The sequence below is a fragment of the Seriola aureovittata genome, chromosome 1, assembly GCF_021018895.1.
Source record: "Seriola aureovittata isolate HTS-2021-v1 ecotype China chromosome 1, ASM2101889v1, whole genome shotgun sequence".
Classification (NCBI taxonomy): Eukaryota; Metazoa; Chordata; class Actinopteri; order Carangiformes; family Carangidae; genus Seriola; species Seriola aureovittata.
In genome coordinates, this window is record NC_079364.1 from 13,026,636 (window position 1) to 13,046,776 (window position 20,141).

The window sequence follows — 20,141 nt, forward strand, 5'->3', positions numbered from 1 at the left end:
ATACTATGACATTTTATGCCTCACTGTATTATCTTTTATGCCTCAGTATTCTATGACGTTGTTATGCCTTGCTATACTATGACGTTTTATGACATTTTATGCCTTATTTTTATGACTTTTTATGCCTTACTTTACTATGACATTTTTATGCCTAACTATACTATGTCGTTTTTATGACTTTTATTGCCTTACTTGTATGATGTTGTTGTATGTTACTATATTATGACTCTTAACAGGTAAGCTTGGTGGTGCAATGGTTAGAGCTAATGCCCTGCAACAAGGAGGCTGGGGTTTAAAGCCCGATAAAACTCTCACATTCAAAAAACATTCACATTAGGTCAAAAGGACCCTCTAATACCTTACAGTACTTTAACTCTATACACCTTACTATACTTTCTCTTTTTTATGACTTTTTATACGTTACTATACCATGACGTTGTTATGACTTTTTATGCCTTACTATACTATTTGATTTTTATGATTTTTTAAGCCTTACTATACTATATTGTTTTCATGACATTGTAAGCCTTATATACTATGTCTTTTTGTTATGACTTTTAGTGCCTTACTATACTATGTCGTTTTTATGACTTTGCCTATGACATTTTTATGCCTTACTATATTATGTTGTTTTTATGACTTTTTTTGCCTTACTATACTATGTTGTTTTCATTACTTTTTTTGCCTTACTCTACTTTGTTATTTTTGACATTGTATGCCTTACTATACTATGACGTTTTGACATTTTATACCTTAATATACTATGACATTTTATGCCTTACTATAATATGACGTTTTTATGACAATTTTTTGCTTTACCATACTAATGCGTTTTTTGTTTTTGTTTTTTTGCATTTTTATGCCTTACTATGACTCTTTTATGCCATTTTTATGCCTTAATATGACTTTTTTATGCCATTTTTTGATGGTTTTACGCCTTACTGTATTTTGGCATTTTTATACCTTACCATACTATAACGTCAAATGCCTCACTATACTATGACATTTTATGCCTTACTATACAATGACCTTTTTATGCCTCCTATCCTATATATATTTTTTGAAATTTTTATGCCTTACTATACTATGTTGGTTTTATGACTTTTTGTACCTTACAATACCATGTCGTTTTATGACTTTTCGTGCCTTACGATACTATGTAGTTTTTATGACTTTTTGTGCCTTACTATACTATGATGTTTTGACATTTTATACCTTAATATACTATGACATTTTATGCCTTACTATAATATGACGTTTTTTGATGTTTATATGCCTTACTATATTATGATTTTTTTTTGGCATTTTTATAACTTACTATACTATGGCGTGTTTTGGCATTTTATGCCTTACTATACTATGGCGTTTTTTGGCTTTTTTATGCCTTACTATGTTATAACATTTTTATAGTTAGTATAGTTTGACGATTTTTGACGTTTTTTATGCCATTACTATACTCTGGCGTTTCTTTTATGACTTACAATACTATGAATTTTTATGCCTTACTATACTATACTTTAAGAAGGAAAAGGATTAGTTGAATGATACGTTAATGTATTATCAGGGTCAATACAGGACTCCATCTCATAATTATTTGGGGAATTAGTGTATATGTTATTTTCCCCATCTCAAAGTTGCTTTTTGCATATATATATATATATATATATTGAATAAGGAAGAATCAGGTTTCAACCAACAAACTTGTATTGTAATATACTCAATTGATTCGTAACAGATAGATTCTCCATCATAACCTTCTTGGATCACATCGAAGGAGGACAAGTACTGGACATTTGTGGCTTGAATTCTTGGTGGTTTTAAATCTTCTTTTTCTGTTTATAGACATAGATACAGCATACGGAGAGGACTGTCGACCAAGGTACCATTCAGTTCTGGAGCTGCGTCAGACTCGTATTATCTGGAAGAACTGCCTCATCCTCAGCTTCACTCTGTAAGTTTGTCTTCTGCATGTGAATCAAGATGAAATCGATCTTGCCTCACTGATTTTACCCACTGAAATATTTATTTCATGATAAAAAGTGAGATGTGGAGGAAGGTGAGCAGAAAGATTAAAAAATGATTTTTAAGCCTTGAGACACACATTGTGTAAAACAACTGCAAATACAGTATCTTGATTATGGTCCAATTCTCCCTTCCCTCCTCTCCAGGTTCATTGGAACAGGCATCCAATACTGTTTCACCAGAAACTTGCACAGTTATTCCACCAACTTCTACTTCAGCTACTTTCTCAGAGTGATAACTGGAGCTCTGGCCTGCATCTTCATCTGTTTGACTGTCAATCACTTTGGTCGGCGTGGTATTCTTCTATTTTCGGCCATCATCACTGGGCTGTCATCACTGCTGCTTCTGGCCCTCACTCAGTGTATGTAACAGCCACATCTCTCTGTCTCTCTTTTTTAACTATTTTTAGCAACATTTATAGTATGCACACAAAATGGGTTCAGTTTCGTTTGTGTCTGTGTTTGTATGTCAGACCTGCATGGAGGCCTGGTGTTGGTGCTCTCTGTCGTGGGTCTGCTGTTTTCTCAGGCTCTCGCCATGCTCAGTGTGTTCTTTGCCTGTGAGGTGATGCCAACTGTAGTTCGGTAAGTGTATTTCTTCTTGACCAAAGTGATGACGCTGCCATTATTTACTGTAATACAGTATATACAAAACTTTGACACTACAAATAAAGTGAAAAAAAAATTCTCCTACATACACCGTTGCACAGTTTTTCATGTCTCTGAACATAGTTTATGATGTTGGCTGCATGTTTGTGGACATTGTCATGCTGCAGAATGAATTTCTGACCAATCAGACACCTCCCTGATGATATTTGATAGATAATAATCTAAACATCTGAAGTGCTTAAGACTTTTGCACAGTATTGACTTTTCATTATTATCATCTAATTCCCTGAAAAGACCAAAACAAATAATGAATTAATCTTACTGAGAAATATTGCCTTTGTAACTAAAGCCTTGCATTGCGCATTCTGAATGTGTATTAGACCACTGCAAATGCGCAATTTACTCCTGTTTTGAGTAATGTTTGCAAAAACTACAGATTGGGCACAGAAGTTCAACACAAGATATGAAATATTGTCTGTTCATTATACCTTGCCTTAACGGTTTTTGTTCCTCTTTTCCATATTTCTGTCAGAGGTGGTTGCCTCGGCCTCGTGCTGGCAGCAGGTTGTGTTGGCATGGCCGCCTCTTCCCTGATGGAGCTCCAGAATAACAGTGGCTACTTCCTCCACCATGTCATCTTCGCCTCCTTCGCTGTCCTCTCTGTTCTCTGCATAATGCTCCTACCTGAAAGCAAACGCAAGCCACTCCCAAACTCCCTGAAAGAGGGCGAGAGCCAGCGACGACCGCCTCTCTTCCTGTCCAGGCCTGACAGGGACAACCTGCCTTTACTGCGCACCCGGCCCCCTTTGTCGGAGTACAACCCTGATAACTATTCTCGCTTGGTTTCTGCCACCAGGAGGATGTTGACTAAAGATACTTTGCCTTATAGGATCGCTGTGCCAAGTCATTCCCCTCTGCTGTCAGACAGTGAAACACAGGGACAAGAGAATGAGACACCGAGAGAGGTCACAGCTTAGGAATCTCCTCTTCTGTACAGACTTGGATTATCCCTTTTCTTTCTACACATACCTCTGACAGTCTACCATCCTTCATTGGGTTATTGTCCGATTCACTGGCTAGTGATAACTCAGCTGAAGAACTGGCCTCGGCTTGGATGCAGTGCACTTTAGATTGACAGCTCCAAGTCTGTCAATTTTCAGCTGTATATAAATCTGTTATATTTTACACTTGAAGCTGTTACTGTGCGGTGGTATTTCCTCTTGTGGATCCAGGTAATGCATTTAAAACCAGTGGCTTTCTTTGACTTTTTTCTTTTTGGTCATCCAACTTTATGTGAGGGCTAGAAAAGTCCTCTTTGAACTGTGACATTGCATGTTCTGTCTGTGTGGAGGCATTCAACCAGATTCTTAGACATTAGTTTCACCAGCGAAGCTGGCTCAACCGTGCAGCTGCTGGTGATCATGTGAGCAGCAGCCCTCTGTCCATTTATTAGTAACTCGTGCACTTTTTATTAAGTATTTTCGTCTGATTCACCAGCAGTGTCTCAGTGCTGAGAGGAGCCCAAAAAGCATAATTGACGCACAAGACTAGCTCAAGCTGTTGTTGAGGAAGTCTTGTGTTATACTTGTGAAGCACACAAGAGGGCACTAATGATGCACTGGTCACTGAGTTGAGGAAACACTGTGGTTATATGTGTGGAATATGAACACCAGATACAAACCAGTTGATGGTGAATTCTGTCTTTGGCTGATGAGTTGGTCCATTCTATAAACCACTTGATTAATTTACCAACAATTTAAAAAGGTGCTCTTTTTTAAATATAGTTTTTTTTATAGTCTTCAAACACTGAACTTGCAAATTTACAAACCACTGTAGATGGCAGATGAAAAGTGAAACCTATCTCAGTCTTGTGACTATGAATTGTGTCCTTGGAGTTAAACGTGAAACACTGGAGTACTGTGGTTTCAATGCTTCAGAATTTAAAAGAGCCACTCTTAAATGAGGATCATTAAATATTTCCACAAGGACTGCCATAAACCTGAGTCTGTTTACAGGTTTCTCTGTATTCAATGTTAAAAAGTGAGGACATTCTGCATGTTAGTGCCTTTACAGCTTGTATAGTGAATGTGATTACTTCAGCACTGAAAGAATGTTTCACTCCTCAAGGTTGCCTTTTGTGTGTGTGTGTGTGTGTGTGTTCTATGAGAAAAATATTCTACTTGATCAGCCTGAAGGAGGTGTTATTGTGTAGCAGTTTGTGCATTGCTGGAATTAATGTTTTTTACCTTCAGGGGACAAACAAGTTTTGTATCAATTAAAAAAAAAAACAGTGGAATCTGAGTTTTTATGACCAACTGTAAGAATTTCAAAATCAAATCCTAAATAACTAAGAAATATTGACTTATTTCTTGTTTCTACCCCAAAGTGAAGCAATTTATCTGTAAATTAAATTCAAAATATACAACAACAAAATTGCTGTTTGAAAGCTCTCAGACGTATTACCTCCTCCGGACACTAGATGGATCACTTCTCATAGAAATATGGATGGCAATGAGAACTTAGTATGTGTTCTTTCAGTTTACACTTGTGTGACTTCGTCTGTATGTCCTGGTCATCACGCACTCTTTCAGACAGTTGTGTGGTGACAGATAAAACAATACAAATAAGATAAATTTGGCCCTACATGATAATTTTATGCTTTTTTGTTATGATAACAGTGATGCCGTGAGTCACTGTTTTTTGGTCTTTTTTACTAAAGTTAACCTGTAAAACTGTCAGAAAAACATTGAAAAGGACAAGAAACAAGCTGTTAAACACAATTTACACTGCAACTGTCAGTACAGAGGGATATGTGGAAAAAAAAACAAACAAAAGTTTTCAGATTTTAGAGATTTCATTAAAAACTCTTCAAACTCTTGACTTACATACAATCAGTTGCACTGATAATCAGACTGTTAAGCTGTGACAAGAGCCTGAAGAGCCAGTGTAAGCAGCAGGGCCAGAGCACTCAGTGATTGGATGGCTCCAGCATTGGGGTACCCGTAGCTTGTCCTACACGGGTTCTTCACCTCCTCATATGGAATAGGAACATCGTCTGGATTTGTGCCGCTCAAACTGTCACGGACCTAACGCACACAAAGATAAGACTATCAGCAACAGACAGGAAAGCACTGTGACAGGTGTGTGCTCTCTGTGTCCACCTGCTATCAAAGCACCAAGACCTCCATTTTGAGCACTCAGTATTTAATATAAATCATTTGAGTATTTGAATGTACCTCTGAAAGAAAACTAAGATGATCATTTACTGAAGTGAGCTAGTCATGCCATATATTGTTACTTCCTGGATCAAACTCTGGATGTGTAAACTCAGTAGAGTGCCTCTTTGTCAATAAAATGCAAAAGAGCAGTTAGGTGGGGTTTTTTTGCATGGTGCTTGAACTGATATCAGAAACACACACACAGGGTTCAAAGTTGTGTGTGTCTATTCGTCACCTTCTCAACCGCTGTCAGGACCCGGAGCAGGTTATTTCCCAGAGCAGCTTTGACCTCGTCATCAGTCCATCCTCTCCGCAGCAGTTCAGCCACAAGTTTGGGCACCTTGGACACATCCTCCAAACCCTCTGGTAGTCTGAGAGGATGACATGCAGGATGGCGGATTTTACTTCCTGGCAGTTACATTTAACTATCATGTCAAGTCTCTTATGGGTTATTTATTTATTTATGTATTTTGTATTGTATCAACACAGCTCTCCTGTGTTCTGACTTTCTCTATGAGATTAAATATTCACTAGTTTTAGGGTAAAAAACATCCTTAGTTATTATTTATGAATAGTTTAACACTCAAAAACGTATCTACTGTGCTTCATCAAGACGTGCATGAGGTGCTGACAACATACAATCCCACTACTGTCATCAAATTTTGATTCAAATTTGTGTGTGAACATATGTAACAGAAAAAAGAAAAATTAGGACAAAAATACAAATACAGAACTCTGTCAATAACCAAAACTGTTCTAACTTTGCAAAACATTGCAAATTCATGTAAGATTCCATCTCTCGTCGTAAGCAGCTTATCAAGAACATTGTCTATTTCGTCTTTAAGTGAATGCTGGAATAATTTATACGAACCTGGTAACGCCATCATAATCTCCACCAAAACCAATGATACCTGCCCCGGCCACTTTCTTTATATGATCAAAGTGATCTACAGTGAAATGGAGAATTAAGTGCATGAACTTCTTTTTGGAAAGAATGATAGTTCTTAATATTTAACAATATCTAACCAGATTTACAGTAGTTGTCATGATCATAAAGGTCATTTACCAGCAACATCTGAGAGCTTTGCCAACTTGTTGCAGGTCACATAGTCATTGTAGAAGTTCACCATGACGATTCCGCCAGTTTGATTCTGGAGAGACAGATGTTACATGGCAGTGAAAACACAAAGTACTGACCTAGACACTCTGATCTATGGCTGGAACAAGACACTGGGTAATTTCTGTTTTATTAGACAGGAGACTGTCTGAACTGATTGAGTGCAGAACAGCAAGAGATGCGTTCAACCAGGCAATAATCCAAGTACATGAGGGTACTGACCTCTTCTGTCTTATCTATCAGGATGCCTGTTTCCTGGTTGGAACTGTCTTTTATCTTTTTGCTATTTTACATTGCAGCACAATAATCCTCTTGCTTTATAGCCCTTAGCTGAGTACCTGCGATTACACAGCAGTTGCAGTGCAGCTGCTGAACCCGTTGGCGCCATTAAGACTTACTTATGGGTGTGTCAGTAAGGTGAGATGTGTTTTCATAGTGCTTAACAGCTTCACTAGCCTGGACATCTGAAACTTTCTGCTTCTCCATATCCAATATCAGTGGTCTAAAAAAGCTCAGTAACATTTAGCCATATTTCTACTCCCATAAGGGAAATGTAGTACTTTTTATATGCCACTACATTTATTTGTCAGCTATTGTCAGTTGTTAATATTTCTGATTAAAATTTCACATAAAAAAATGTGAAAATACAATAAAATACAATATTGTTGTTATGAACTATACAAGTGGTTTGCAATCATTTTGGCTTGTGACTCCTCATTAAAAGCAACATCTAGTTTGGGCACCGGTTCCACCAAAAAGATATATACCCTCTCAGCTTTTCAGGTGGCTTCATTTAAATAACAGTTTGAGGGCCAAAGAGGTAGGATTATCCAATATTACACAAAAAAGAAAAGAAAAATGACAGAATAATGAATACAGATTTGTGTCGAAAGTCTCACAACACCTCAGATCTATGTTGTGACTCTTGGGAGGGGATTGACCCCTAGGTTGAGAGCCACGGACTAAACTTCCTGTACATAAATTAATTAATTAAAAATAGTTCAACCTCGACCAGCTACAACAGTGAAATGCTGTTTACACAGCATTAACAATCTTATAATCCCATGTAAATAATATATCACACATAAGGGCCATGTTCATGCATAATGAACACTTACTCAAAATAGATTCCACTGATAATACTTCCTTACTGAAGTAAGATTTTGAACTTCTAATGTAATATTATTACATTAACGTATTAGTACTTTTAGAAAATCTGAATACTTCTTCCACTGCTGTTCAGTATACGTGTCTTTACTCCTTAGCCTTGTGATTACCCTGCTGGTTGTTCCACTTTCTCTCCACCTCCCGTCTTCAGGGCCTTGAACCCGAACAACACACAGACACATTAACAGACGCATACACACACACAGACTCACGACTCTCTTGAGAATATCATCAGGGACGTTTCTTTTATGTGGACAGACTTTGTAGGCAGAAGAGTGGCTGAAGATGACAGGAGCTTTGGACATGTCCAGCACTTGGTTCATGACTGCAACAGTCACATGGGCCAGATCGATCAGCATCCCCAGACGATTCATTTCCACAATTAGTTGCTGTTGTGGGAAAGCATTATGATTATTTCTATGGTCAATAATTGGTGGTACCGATGAAATATAAAACCTATGTAAAATGTGCTAAATATCATTATTTCTTTCATTTCTACTATCAGTAATGTTAACAGACTTTGACATTACAGAGTCTTTTTCTGTAAGTTCTTGTTGTTTTACACATCTTGCAGGTGATGTTTGATGATACCTTGTTGATGATAGTATAACATTTTAAGACAGTAATTTGTAACTTATTAAACTTAAAGCAATACTGCTTGTACTCAGACCTTGCCAAATGGAGACAGACCATTGTGTTGAGATGGCTCTGATCCAGTGTCAACAAGCCAGTTATCTGCCCTGACATGAAAAAGAAAAAAAAAAAAAAATGTTACCATGTAAAATTCAAACTGACCAATCGAGGAAATTCATTTTGATTCTTTGGATTTACCACAGAATAACCAGGTATCACATTTCTAGCTTAGGAACTTCATTCAAGTGCTCTTCAAAGGGCACATACTGTACTTTGTAAATATCATTACAAATAAAGTGGCTCCTGCAGAGAATCTGATACCAGTGCCAGGGGAGAACATAAGGCCTGCAGGAAACCCCCATACTCTCCACACCACAACCTTAACTGACTGCAATACACCACACAGATGTAACTGTGCCTTAATGAAAGTAAGGTAATAAATATAGACACTGAAGCTTCATGATTCCTACCTATAATGTCTAAATGTCTAAATGTTGTCTCTACAATCTTCCTATGACTGTTTCTGTGCGCTGTGCTGTAGATCTTACAATTGCTACTTTAATTAACAGTAAATTGAATAAAAACACACACATACATACATGCTTGTGTGGTGCTTGTAAGACTGTTGTAATGTCACATATGTGTGTATCCCCCTTTGTGTATTTGAAGGCATAAAATCTGCCGTACTGCTGGCTCTTACCATGGTGTGTTGCAGGAGTGTGTGAGAGTGAGGTAACGGACGCCCAGCTGGTACATGACGCGGAGGGTTCCCAGACTGCTGTCTATTGAATGACCCCCCTCCACTCCAATCAGACTGGCTGTCTTTTTCATGCTGAAGGCATTCATGATTTCTGTGCAGTGCAGACATGAGAGATGACAGGTGATTCAGCCAGGAGGCAGAGGCAGGTATGAACAGAGCGTTTTAAATGTCTCTGAAATCAAAAGTTAAAGCTAAAAGTCTCACCTTGGCTACTGGTGGCAAACATGAAGGTTTCTGGGTATTTCTGGCACATCCTGTGAACCACATCTATTTGCTCCAGTGTTTGTCTGACTGCATCTTTGTACTGACTCTCACAGGGAACATAGGCTGACCAGAACTGAGAGAAGAACAATGGATAATGTACGAGTTATCTGCATTGCTGTGTAGCCAGGGAAATACATATGTTTGAAATACATACAGCAACTTTTCAACAATCACACTTATTATTAGAAATCATACGCCTGCCCACTGTAGATCTACGGAAGCCCTGAAAGGCAAGTGAAATCTTTTTTGCCAGGATCATTTTTCTAAGTTTTTTTTTCATCTGTGGAAAAAAGCCCTGAGAGTCAAATGATGATCTTTTTTCTTTCTTTTTTTGCCAGGAATAAAAAAAATGGGGTACATTAATTAATTAATCAATCAACCAATAAAATAGATGAATAAAAATAAATAATAAAAACCTAATGAGTGGGTCATTTGGTAGCTTGCTAAGGGAATATGATAATTTTGTACATTTAATGATAGCTATTGCTACAGAGGGCTTAATTTATGCCGTATCAACACCTATTTGATTGGATACATCACCTCCTTTGTCACCATCAAAATCTGTTGTGTAATATTTAATATGATCTTTTCTGTCATTCTTTAATTTCCCATTGATGACTATTGCTTAGGTGTTGTTTCAGAATCACGGACAGTGCTATAAGTCACATGTTAGGTGCCACGCTGGAGATCAATAGACAGACAGAACAAGAGACTTATTTAGCCTGCTTTCTTTTCGTAAATGCCTTAATTTCATTTTCCTCCCCAGTATATCAAACCACAGCCAGAAGGCGACAGGGAACTGATGGGGAAGTCAACAACAGCAAGAGAGAGTGAGTCTCTCAGGGCCTCGTTTTCATAGATGAAAAAAAAAAACCTTTTTCCTGGCAAAAAAAATTTATACAATTTTTCACTTGCCTTTCAGGGCTTCTGTAGTTAACATTGAACATTAAGAATTTCTTGAATGTGGTTCTTGCAAAGCAAAGTTTTCTTTACTCCAGCTTGCATAACATGAAAATGTATTTTTGGACATGCATGAATAGATTCTGGCAACATTAAAGGTTTTCCACCTGAATAATATAGTGTGTAGCTGTAGTATTTTACAGGAGGTATTTCAGGTTTTACAAGACTAACATTGACTGAATCTTTTTCTGTATCCTCACTGTAGTCCAATAATTTATCATGAGTGTGTGATTAAACATAAGAAATACAACAGCAATGGACATTATTATAGAGAATGTCACAGTCCTGAATCTGATACGTAAATGTGCAGGGTATCAAAATTAAAGATGCACTGATCTGACTTTTCTCACCCTGTCCCAGTATCTCAACTCAGAGTACTGGCCAACACAGAGTACTGATCTCATACCAGTGCGTGTTTCCTGATATTTAAAATTCATACTTCACTGTGTAGAATTGATCTGCATATTTTTATATAAGGTAAACTGAGACCGCGGACTAAATAATTTTGTGGATCATCTAGCCAATAACCGATCGAGGCTTTGTGAATTACTGTCAGTCAAAAAATTAGGAGTCCTAAAGTTAGGACTGAAATGTCCATTATTTTTTGGAGTTTTTCCTAAATCAGCAAGTTAGGAGCTACTTTTACCCTTGAGAAGTTTTGGGCCCTGGTGAGTTGAGAGATATTCCTTGCACCTCTCAATGATACCAAACTTCTTTATTTCAATATTATCGTAAGAAAATGTCTGAAATGACATTTGTGAAGCAGTTTTGAAGATAGGATGTGGGGGAGACAGAAGATAAAGTATCCTCTGACATTGAAAAGATAAATTTCCAGTTCCCAGTACATTCTGTTCTGTACATACAGTACCTGCGCTCCCAGCCGTCCCTCCTTGATCTTAGGGATGTTGGTGTGCGTTGTGTTGAGTGTGTTAAGATCTACTTTGTTGAGCTCATTGTTGAATTGCTTTCGAAGTTGCCAAGGCAGATCGTTGTGACTGAAAAATAAGAAAGTAAATTGTCACACACTAACAGAGCCTTTTCTCAAAACTTACAGAGTGATTTTACAGCAGGGAGCAAAACTATTTGTTTTGACAAGCCCTAGAAATTGCTTCCAGACGTGAGCGTTTACTGAAGAATGTACATTTACTGCTGTTGGTACTCACGTGGCAAGTCGCAGATACCATTTTTAAAACTATCATGCAAAGCACATTTTCCTTTATGCAATCCATTTACTTACCCGTCGATGAGCGGTGTCTCAGACATCAGCTTCAGAGCTCTGGTCATGTGAGGATCCTCAGCCAAGGTGATGACACAAGAACTGACCCACAGTGCTAAACAAACAGCAGAGATAACCTTGGATACCATTTCTTAAACTCTTACACACTTTTAAATGCACTGCTCTTTTTTTCTTATTGTCCCTAAACTTTCTTCACTTCTGAGGAATCCTGATTCTACCAACTACGGCTGGAACAGATTTCTCTCTTGTTTGCTAACTTCCAGTCTTTTAGTTTTTTTTTGTTTGTTTATATCTGTACAGATTCTCTAAGACTCCCGCCCACTTTTCTGTCCGTTTCCATTCACTTGAGCCTTTGAATATCAACTCTGCTCATTGCCCCCCCCCTATCTTTAGTCTGTTTCTCACTGTTTTCTCGCATCAGGGATCGTAAATGCAGTACAGTAGCTTAAAACCTTCATACAATATCTGTAATGATTAGCCAATACATGTTGGTTAATATGTAACGTACCTTTTGACTGCTTATCTAAAGTTCACTACTTGTGCTTTGGGCAATATTATCTCTCAGTTTTACATTCATGTGTCCTTGAAAAAAGCTTTAAGAGACCCTGCACGATAAGGGCAAACAATTGTTTACATATATACCTTTTTTTCTTATTGTCAATAAATTCCATGAAAAGACAAAAAACAACAACAAACGGATTCTACTAGAAAGTTTTCTCTGTTTCTTATTCCTCTTTGTCATGGAGCTAAAGACATAAACACGTCAGTAAATCACACTGTTGCAATCAGTTGCACATATTCCATGACCATGAACTTACGCAGTGTCCTGTATTTTGAGTGAATCACACTTTCCCCGTTCTGCTTCCAGAAACACCCACCCAGAGCCCCAAATGTGTATTAATCCACGACTTAAAATAATCCCCAGCAAATACATAGTATATCTGTCAAAATCACAGTGCCCAGGTGTTTTAGCCAATTAAGGGCCCTTATTTGTGCCTTGTTTATGAAGTGTTACATCTTTAGTAGGGTCAAATGAGGTTTGGGCTGGGTGCCACAGAGAGGGTAGGGAAGTAATGGAAAACAGACTAAAGCATTGCTGGTTTTGGGCTTCTCATGGGATTTGTTGACATTAAATATAGAGAATAGCATCAGCCTTAATCTTTAATCAAGACAACATGCTGACAACTGTTGGCTAATAATGATGTCAAATAGAATCATTACCATCACTCACACTCAGACAATACAAGACTTCCAGCTCATTTTCCTAACATGCTGTCTACAGTCATCATTACAAAAACAAATGTTATGATGTTTTTCAATCAGATAATCCACTGGAAGATCTGAAGTCTATGGGGAGGTTTCTAACTTAATGTCATCATCTTTTTGGCAGCCATCAGACCCAGAAGTAAAAGCCTTCTCTGTGATTTTATAACATTAACAGCTGAATAATCATTTAGAAGTAAAACAACAAGTGAGTCCCGGTTGCATCTGATAACACATGTTCAACTCTAGAACAAAAGTGCTCACGTCTGGGGAGCCCCACATCATATGTCAATAAGATCCCACTTTTAATTTGTTTTGCTTTGATATGATTTTGATAAACATCTTTCGAATTGTTGATTAATTAATAAGGGCTCCTGCAAGAGGATGCCTAAATTAAAGGTATATCTGCTAAGAGATCATTATTATGCAACTTGCTAGCTAGTAAAAAGCTGGGCTTACTCCCATCAATGTACTGGGATTGCCTTGCTCTGAGAATTAAGACCTCTGATCCAAGGACACTATTTAAATGTATTTTAATCAAAGATATTTCTTTTTTTTAAATTCTGCTGAAACATTTATGTGTTGTTGGTGGATTAGTGATGCCAGAACATATTCCATATTGGTAATTTCTTTTAATTGTGCTCTATTTTGACCAGATGCAAATCATATTGAATTAGTCCTTATAAATCCTTTAAATGGTGTCCTACAGAATTCGAGCATCTGAGATAGGGTCCTTATTAATATATAAAAATTGTTTCAGGGCTTCTTTTAATTGATCGCAAAAAGCAGTGTTCTGTAGAAGAGAGATTGAAATCATATGTATCATTTCAAAAGAGTCTAATATATAATCTATCCTTGAAAAGGAGTTGTGTCTTCCTGAGTAAGATGTATAATCCCTTTTTTGCAGATAATGTGTACGCCATATATCTAAAAGGCCTTATACAGATATCAGATTCTTTAGAGCATGGGTGCTTGATAAGGTGATATTGGTCTTCGAAGTTTTGTCTAAGCATGCATCAATATCTGCATTGATGTGACCTCCCCAAATAATTTTAAAATCCTTCATTTCATTAATAACTGTGGATAAAGGGAAAAAATGTCATATGCACTGGGAGCATACACTGAAATGAGCGTCATTTTAACACTGTTAATGACTATTTTCACGAGTAGTCCTTCCCTCTCCGTCCTTTCCTCTTTAACTATACAAAACTTACGATTTGAACGAAGTAAATGCAAGCACAGGTGATGGCTGCCTGCAGGGCGTTTCCGCCTGACGCACCTCCAGCGGTGCCTGTGGGGTAGCTGCAGGGTCATCAGCCGGGAGCCACCCTTCATTGATGTTTCGCTCCATTATTCCTGGAACATCTCGTGGTGGTGGAGCAACGGCAGGGACGTCTCCCTGCCGTCCCCTGCAGCTACCCCTAGGACCCTTGTTTTCCCCACGACATATCCTTCCTTCTCAGCCACAGCCAGAAGCTGGCTCTTTCTGCCTCCTCTGCCAATTCCTTGGATGCCTTATTCAGCTTTGGCCCGGTCACTCCGATGCTCCTCAGGAGGCGCTGGATGGATGTTCCAATAAACCCCCTGCAGCCAACTTCCACAGGGCAGATAATGGTCGCCCACCCTGCTTCTCGACACTCAGCTGCCAGCTCGGTGTATTTCGCCTTCTTTCTTTCGAATGCTGCCTCCATTCCTTCCTCCCAAGGGACTGTGAGCTCTGCCAGGATCACTGTTTTGGCCGAGGGGGACCACAGGATGATGTCTGTTCTCAAAGAGGTCGTGATTATCTCTGGCAGGAACTTGAGCTGCCGGTCAAGGTCCACTCTTAAGTTCCAGTCACATCCAGGTATTAGCAGTGATCTTCTCTCCCTCTGGGTGATGTTCTGAGCCCCTGCCCCTTGTCCTACAAAATGGATCAGCTTCCGTACTGTTGAGGGATGGTCTTGGGCCGCTTCCAGCCTTCGTGCCTCGAGGACTTCTGCCAGCTTCCGCAGGACCAGGTCGTGCTGCCACCTGTACCGACCCTGAGCCAGAGCTGTCTTGCAACTGGACAGGATGTGCTGTAGACTTGGGTTTAGGGCGTTGCACAGATGACAGTTTTCCTCTGAGCCGTACCACCAACTCAGATTGCTGGGGCTGGGGAGGATGTCGTAGGTGGCCCGAATGAGGAAACTTAACCTTGCTTGAGGCATCTTCCACATGTCGGACCACTTGATGGTCCTGTCGACTACTCCTTCCCAGGTTGTCCAACGTCCTTGTTGCCGCTGGCTGAGTGCTCTGACCTTGTACTGCTCCTCCTCACTCCTGACCACCTCTTCAATCACCAGGTCTTTCCTCTCCTTTCTTGTGGCTTTGGACCAAAACTTGGTCTTCTCTGTTCATCAGCCTGCTGATGGCCTGGTCGACAGCCTCTTTAGCCTTCCACTTACGTCCTGTTCGAACCGGTGCCTTGGTGTTTTTTACAAACGGGTCAGTTGAGTCTCTCAGCTTTACTACGAGCCTCGCCTTCTCCTGTCTGTAGCCCAGGTTGATGGACTATAATGGCAGCTGGAATGTGTTTTTCCCAAACAGGCCTATGTTGGAGAGGCTCCGGGGTAAACCAAGCCACTTGCGAATGAAATTGTTGGCCTTGGCATCCATCCTCAGTACTGTGGATGTAGTGATCTCACACAGCTTCAGGGGCCACATCAGGCGCTGATAGAGGGTGAATTGGTAGCACCAGACCTTAAGCTTCCCTGGGAGGTGGCTCTTGTCAATCCTCTCCAGGCCGTCAGGCTCCTTTCCGGATTGAGAGACTGCGAGACTTTGCTGGTTTGATTCTCATTCTGGCCCATCCGAGGAGCTCCTCAAACCTCTTTAGGAGCCTGGCAGTACACGCCGCTGTTTGGAGAAGGCTTGTTACATCATCCATGTAACTCCGCAAAGCTGGTAGTCGTTGGCCAGACTGTGCTTTTACTCCTCAGACCACTGCCTGCCGCCAATCAGAATTACCTCAAAAGCTGCCGTAAAGAGGATGGGAGAGATTGAGCAACCCATTGCAATGCCTTTCTCGAGCTGATGCCAGCTAGTGGTAGCTTCCTGTGTAGTGTAACAGACTTTGAAACTGCTGAAGTAGTTAGATACCAGTCTCTGGATGCAGGTTGGGTTATGGAAGAATTCTAAGGCAAAGGTGATAAGCTGGTGGGGGACAGAACCATAGGCATTTTCCAGATCCAGCCAGACAACATGCAGGTCTGACTTCTCACGCTTGGCTGTTTGAATCTGGTTCCAAATCATGGTTGAGTGTTCCACACAGCCAGGGAATCCTGGGATGCCTGCTTTCTGGCAGCTGGTGTCAATATAGCTGTTTTCTAGGAGATAGCTGGTCATTCTCTTCGCCACCACTGAGAAGAAAACCTTCCCTTCCACATTCAGTAGGGCAATTCCTCTGAACTGGTTGATATTACAGGAATCCTGCTCTTTTGGGATGAAGGTAGTCACTGCTCTGGTCCACTCTGATGGGATGGCTTGTGTCTTCCAGGCAACTCTGATCATTTTCCAAAGGAGCTTCAGCACCATCGGGCAGCTCTTATATACCCTGTATGGCACACCATTCAGACCTGGTGCTGAGGCGGATCTTGCCTTGTCTACCACCTGCCTGATATCAGCCCACCTTGGTGCTGTCGTGTCGAACTGAGATTCAGGCTCAGCAGGGCGGGGCACGTGTCCTGGCGAACCAAGTGGAAAGTTCTTCTCCTTGTCACCCAGCTGACTTTTCATGTGCTCCTCGAGCTCCTGTGCAGTGGTTTCCAACTTCCCATTCTTTTTCTCCTCAAGTAGGCTCTTTGCAAAATTGAAGGGGTCCTGGAAGAACGTCGCTCTCTCTTTCTCTTTCTTGCTTCTCCGTCTCCGGATCCGCTCAGCCCTCCGCAAGGTCGCCAGCCTGTCTCTGATTTGGACCCAGAGTACCTTCAGACCTTCTCTCTCATTCTCGTCAGCTTTCCTCCAGGCCTTCCTGAGTGACCGCCTCTCCTTTACCAGCTTGATTATCTCCTTGTCTCGCCTCCCTGGCTCCCTGGGGGTCTTCTTCCTTCGCACCATTTCTCCTAATCTCTCCCTGCCTTCTTCGCATATGATGTAACCGAAGAGGTTCAGCTTGGTGGTTGCGCTCCCTTGCAGAGATTTTCCAAGGATGGTATGCAGGTCTTGGTCGAGACTTCTCCACACCTCTTTGTCACTGGCTTTGGGCCACTTGACTTTGGGTTGTCTGGTCGTCTCTCCCTTCTTGCTTGTGTCGGGGGGTTCACTGCTAGGGGTCTCCTCCTGATGCTCATTCTGTGGGGTGGACACTGGGTTTTGTCTGTGCTCCTGCTGCTGGGAAAGGTGCTCGTCTTCCCCCTGGCCATCTGCAATATTGGAAAGAACAGCACTGTGGTGCTCAACCTGGCTCTGTCATTTCATTAACAACTGTGGATAAAGGGAAAAAAAGTCATATGCATTGGGAGCATACACTGAAATGAGTGTCATTTTAACACTGTTAATGACTATTTTCATGAGTAGTCCTTCCCTCCCGGTCCTTTCCTCTTTTGACTATACAAAACTTACGATTTGAACGAAGTAAAAATAATCACTCCTTTTGTTTTATTACCAGCTGGAGAATGTGCTTCTACCTTGAAGTTTCCACTGTCTAGTTTGTATATATATTGATGTAATAAATTAGTTTCTTGTAACAATGCAATATCTACATTTTTCTTCTTTATAATTTCCAAGCAGCTACAGCGTTTTGTTTTTTTTACTTCATTGATGCCCCGTATGTTCCATGAGAAGACAAACACATTTTTTATGTGTCAATCATATTTGCTGTAAATATACAGTGAATGATCCAGTTACAAACAAAGGCCAAACACAACTGAAGAAAAAAAAAAAGAAAATGAACAAACATTATTACTAGACATTAAACAACCCAGGCAATTAAGAACCCCAAACTGACTCCTCTTACTCCGCCCCATCTATGTGGAGCTGTGACACACGTAAACAAGGAGAAAAGAAAACACTTTCATGCTGCTGTCTTTTAAGCGTAGTAGTCAAGTAAAGAACTCAAGTAAAGTATAGATACGCAAAAATGTACTTAAGTACAGTACTCAAGTAAAAGTACTTCACTACTGTCCACCCCTGGCCATACCTAACTACTGTGCACAATAAGTTATTTGTGTTAACGGTTCCCCCTTCACTAGAACTGCTATCAAGTGGAATTAGGCGTATTAAGGGAAGGTTTCACCTGCTGTTCGAAGTCTTCCATCGCCTCTGCTGCTCTGGTAAAGGAGAGAGTTTTGTCCTGCACAAATGTTTTAGTGTTTCTGACTGAGTCAGGGACAACTTCTTGAGTACTGTGGATAATAATAAAGAGCCAGAGACCTTGTATAATGATAACAATTAAACTAGTGATTTTCTTCAAAGTTGAACAAAACGGGGCGTCGTGTAGCGTAGTGGTCTAAGCAGGCGCCCCATGTGTAGAGGCTACAGTCCTTGCTGCAGTCGGCCCCGGTCCCTGCATGTCATTCCCCCTCTCTCTGCCTCCCTGTTTCCTGTCACTCTCCACTATACTGTCCATTAAAGGCATAAAAAGCCCCAAAAAATATACTTTAAAAAAAAAAAAAAAGTTGAACAAAACATGAGATGCACTTGTGTGAGGTGTCGCTTATGAAAGGACTGATTTATTGCCCTTATCCTCTCCATCGTCTTATCTTCAAGGCTGCTCTTCCAATTAGACAACAAAGATGATGGTCCCCGGTAAACGTTGGACAGTTTACTGAATCAAAGGGTTCACTGAGGATTATTCAGTGCCCTAACAAACAGTAGGGAAAAGGCTATTAAATGGTTAACACATACCTTGCATGTCCTTTAACCATCACTGATATGATGAATGAGGTGATGCTTTGGCCAACAGTCTTCACCCATCAAACACCATTTTCATTTTTCAGGCACATCCTGAAAAGTAATGCTCACAGTGAAATGATGTCATCCTTTTCGTCACATTAAATATGTTCAGACCAAATGTAAGTTACTCAAAATTAGAATTTTTTGAAAATAAATCATCTACCATCTCATAGAGAAGAAATCGCAAATGGTCTAATCACACACACCTGAACTGACCTTTTCTATACAGCAACAAACACAGTTGTCATGATTTGAAACCAGCTGCCTACATTTTTATAAAAAGGTTCAAACTGTGCATAGTCAGTATCATAATAAGCATAATAAGCTGTAAACATAACACTGACATGTCAACACCATATACAGATGATATAGGCAACTGTTGTTATGGCAAACTTATTAGCAACTGTTTACACATCTACCAGACACAGAGCAACATTAGCGTTGTGTTTCTGGCCCCAACATACATACAGTAATATGTTCAGTCTTCAGTTTTTGGCTTCCACCAACTCTTGAAGGAAAAGTCTGACTCTTTAGCTGCTAAATGCTTCACTGTGTTCACCAGATAGTCGCTAACTGTGTCTGTCTTCCGTTTGTAGTGTACTGTGGGTCTATCTGAACCTTTTGACCAAGAAGAGCTACCTTCTGCAGCTGGAAGCAAAGCTCATGAGAGAAATGAAAGTGAACCAAAAATAATCAGTTGGGGGCCATAAAACCAAAACAGCTAGCTGAGCGAATGAGTGAGAGAAAGAAAATGAAGAGCTTGGAGATAATAATAATAAAAATAATTTGTTAGTGCAGCTTTAACCCTCTCTGAACAATGGAATTCCTTTTTAGGTTAAAGGTTAGGTTAAACTCATTTTCAACATTATGTAAAGGAGAACTGGCCAAGACAGCAACATAAAAGTTGACAAAAGACAAAATGAGTCAAACATACAAAACAACTCTAAAACGCACAACTGCTTGAATGAAATGATTA

General features: G+C 40.0%; 3 protein-coding genes across 4 annotated transcripts in view; 1 reads left to right on the plus strand and 2 right to left on the minus strand.

Moving 5' to 3' along the window:
- slc22a31 (solute carrier family 22 member 31) overlaps window positions 1–4,926 on the plus strand; it is a 28,926-nt gene extending 24,000 nt beyond the window's left edge. Inside the window, exons 6-9 of the mRNA XM_056378667.1 lie at window positions 1,843–1,951; window positions 2,169–2,383; window positions 2,495–2,606; window positions 3,163–4,926. Of these exons, the coding sequence (XP_056234642.1) occupies window positions 1,843–1,951; window positions 2,169–2,383; window positions 2,495–2,606; window positions 3,163–3,607 (881 nt within the window). The 3' untranslated portion in view covers window positions 3,608–4,926. The remainder of the gene's footprint in view (window positions 1–1,842; window positions 1,952–2,168; window positions 2,384–2,494; window positions 2,607–3,162) is intronic.
- Window positions 4,927–5,465: 539 nt separating this feature from the next.
- On the minus strand, window positions 5,466–19,146 carry dpep1 (dipeptidase 1). Of its 2 annotated transcripts, none has more exons than XM_056378710.1 (11): window positions 19,118–19,146; window positions 11,987–12,080; window positions 11,618–11,744; window positions 9,730–9,862; window positions 9,466–9,616; window positions 8,803–8,872; window positions 8,345–8,521; window positions 6,915–6,999; window positions 6,720–6,795; window positions 6,084–6,219; window positions 5,466–5,716 (listed from the first exon to the last, which is right to left on the minus strand). In XM_056378710.1, exons 1-11 carry the CDS (start codon window positions 19,122–19,124, stop codon window positions 5,546–5,548), a joined length of 1,227 nt encoding a protein of 408 aa, XP_056234685.1. In that variant the 5' UTR covers window positions 19,125–19,146; the 3' UTR covers window positions 5,466–5,545. The 2 variants fall into 2 exon arrangements, with proteins under 2 accessions (XP_056234685.1, XP_056234677.1); XM_056378702.1 differs by lacking the exon at window positions 19,118–19,146 and adding an exon at window positions 14,464–14,726.
- Window positions 12,050–20,141, minus strand: part of dhodh (dihydroorotate dehydrogenase) — a 73,295-nt gene continuing 65,203 nt past the window's right edge. The window contains exons 10-11 of the mRNA XM_056378730.1: window positions 19,118–19,216; window positions 12,050–12,080 (exon numbers count right to left, since the gene is read on the minus strand). Of these exons, the coding sequence (XP_056234705.1) occupies window positions 19,199–19,216 (18 nt within the window). The 3' untranslated portion in view covers window positions 12,050–12,080; window positions 19,118–19,198. The remainder of the gene's footprint in view (window positions 12,081–19,117; window positions 19,217–20,141) is intronic.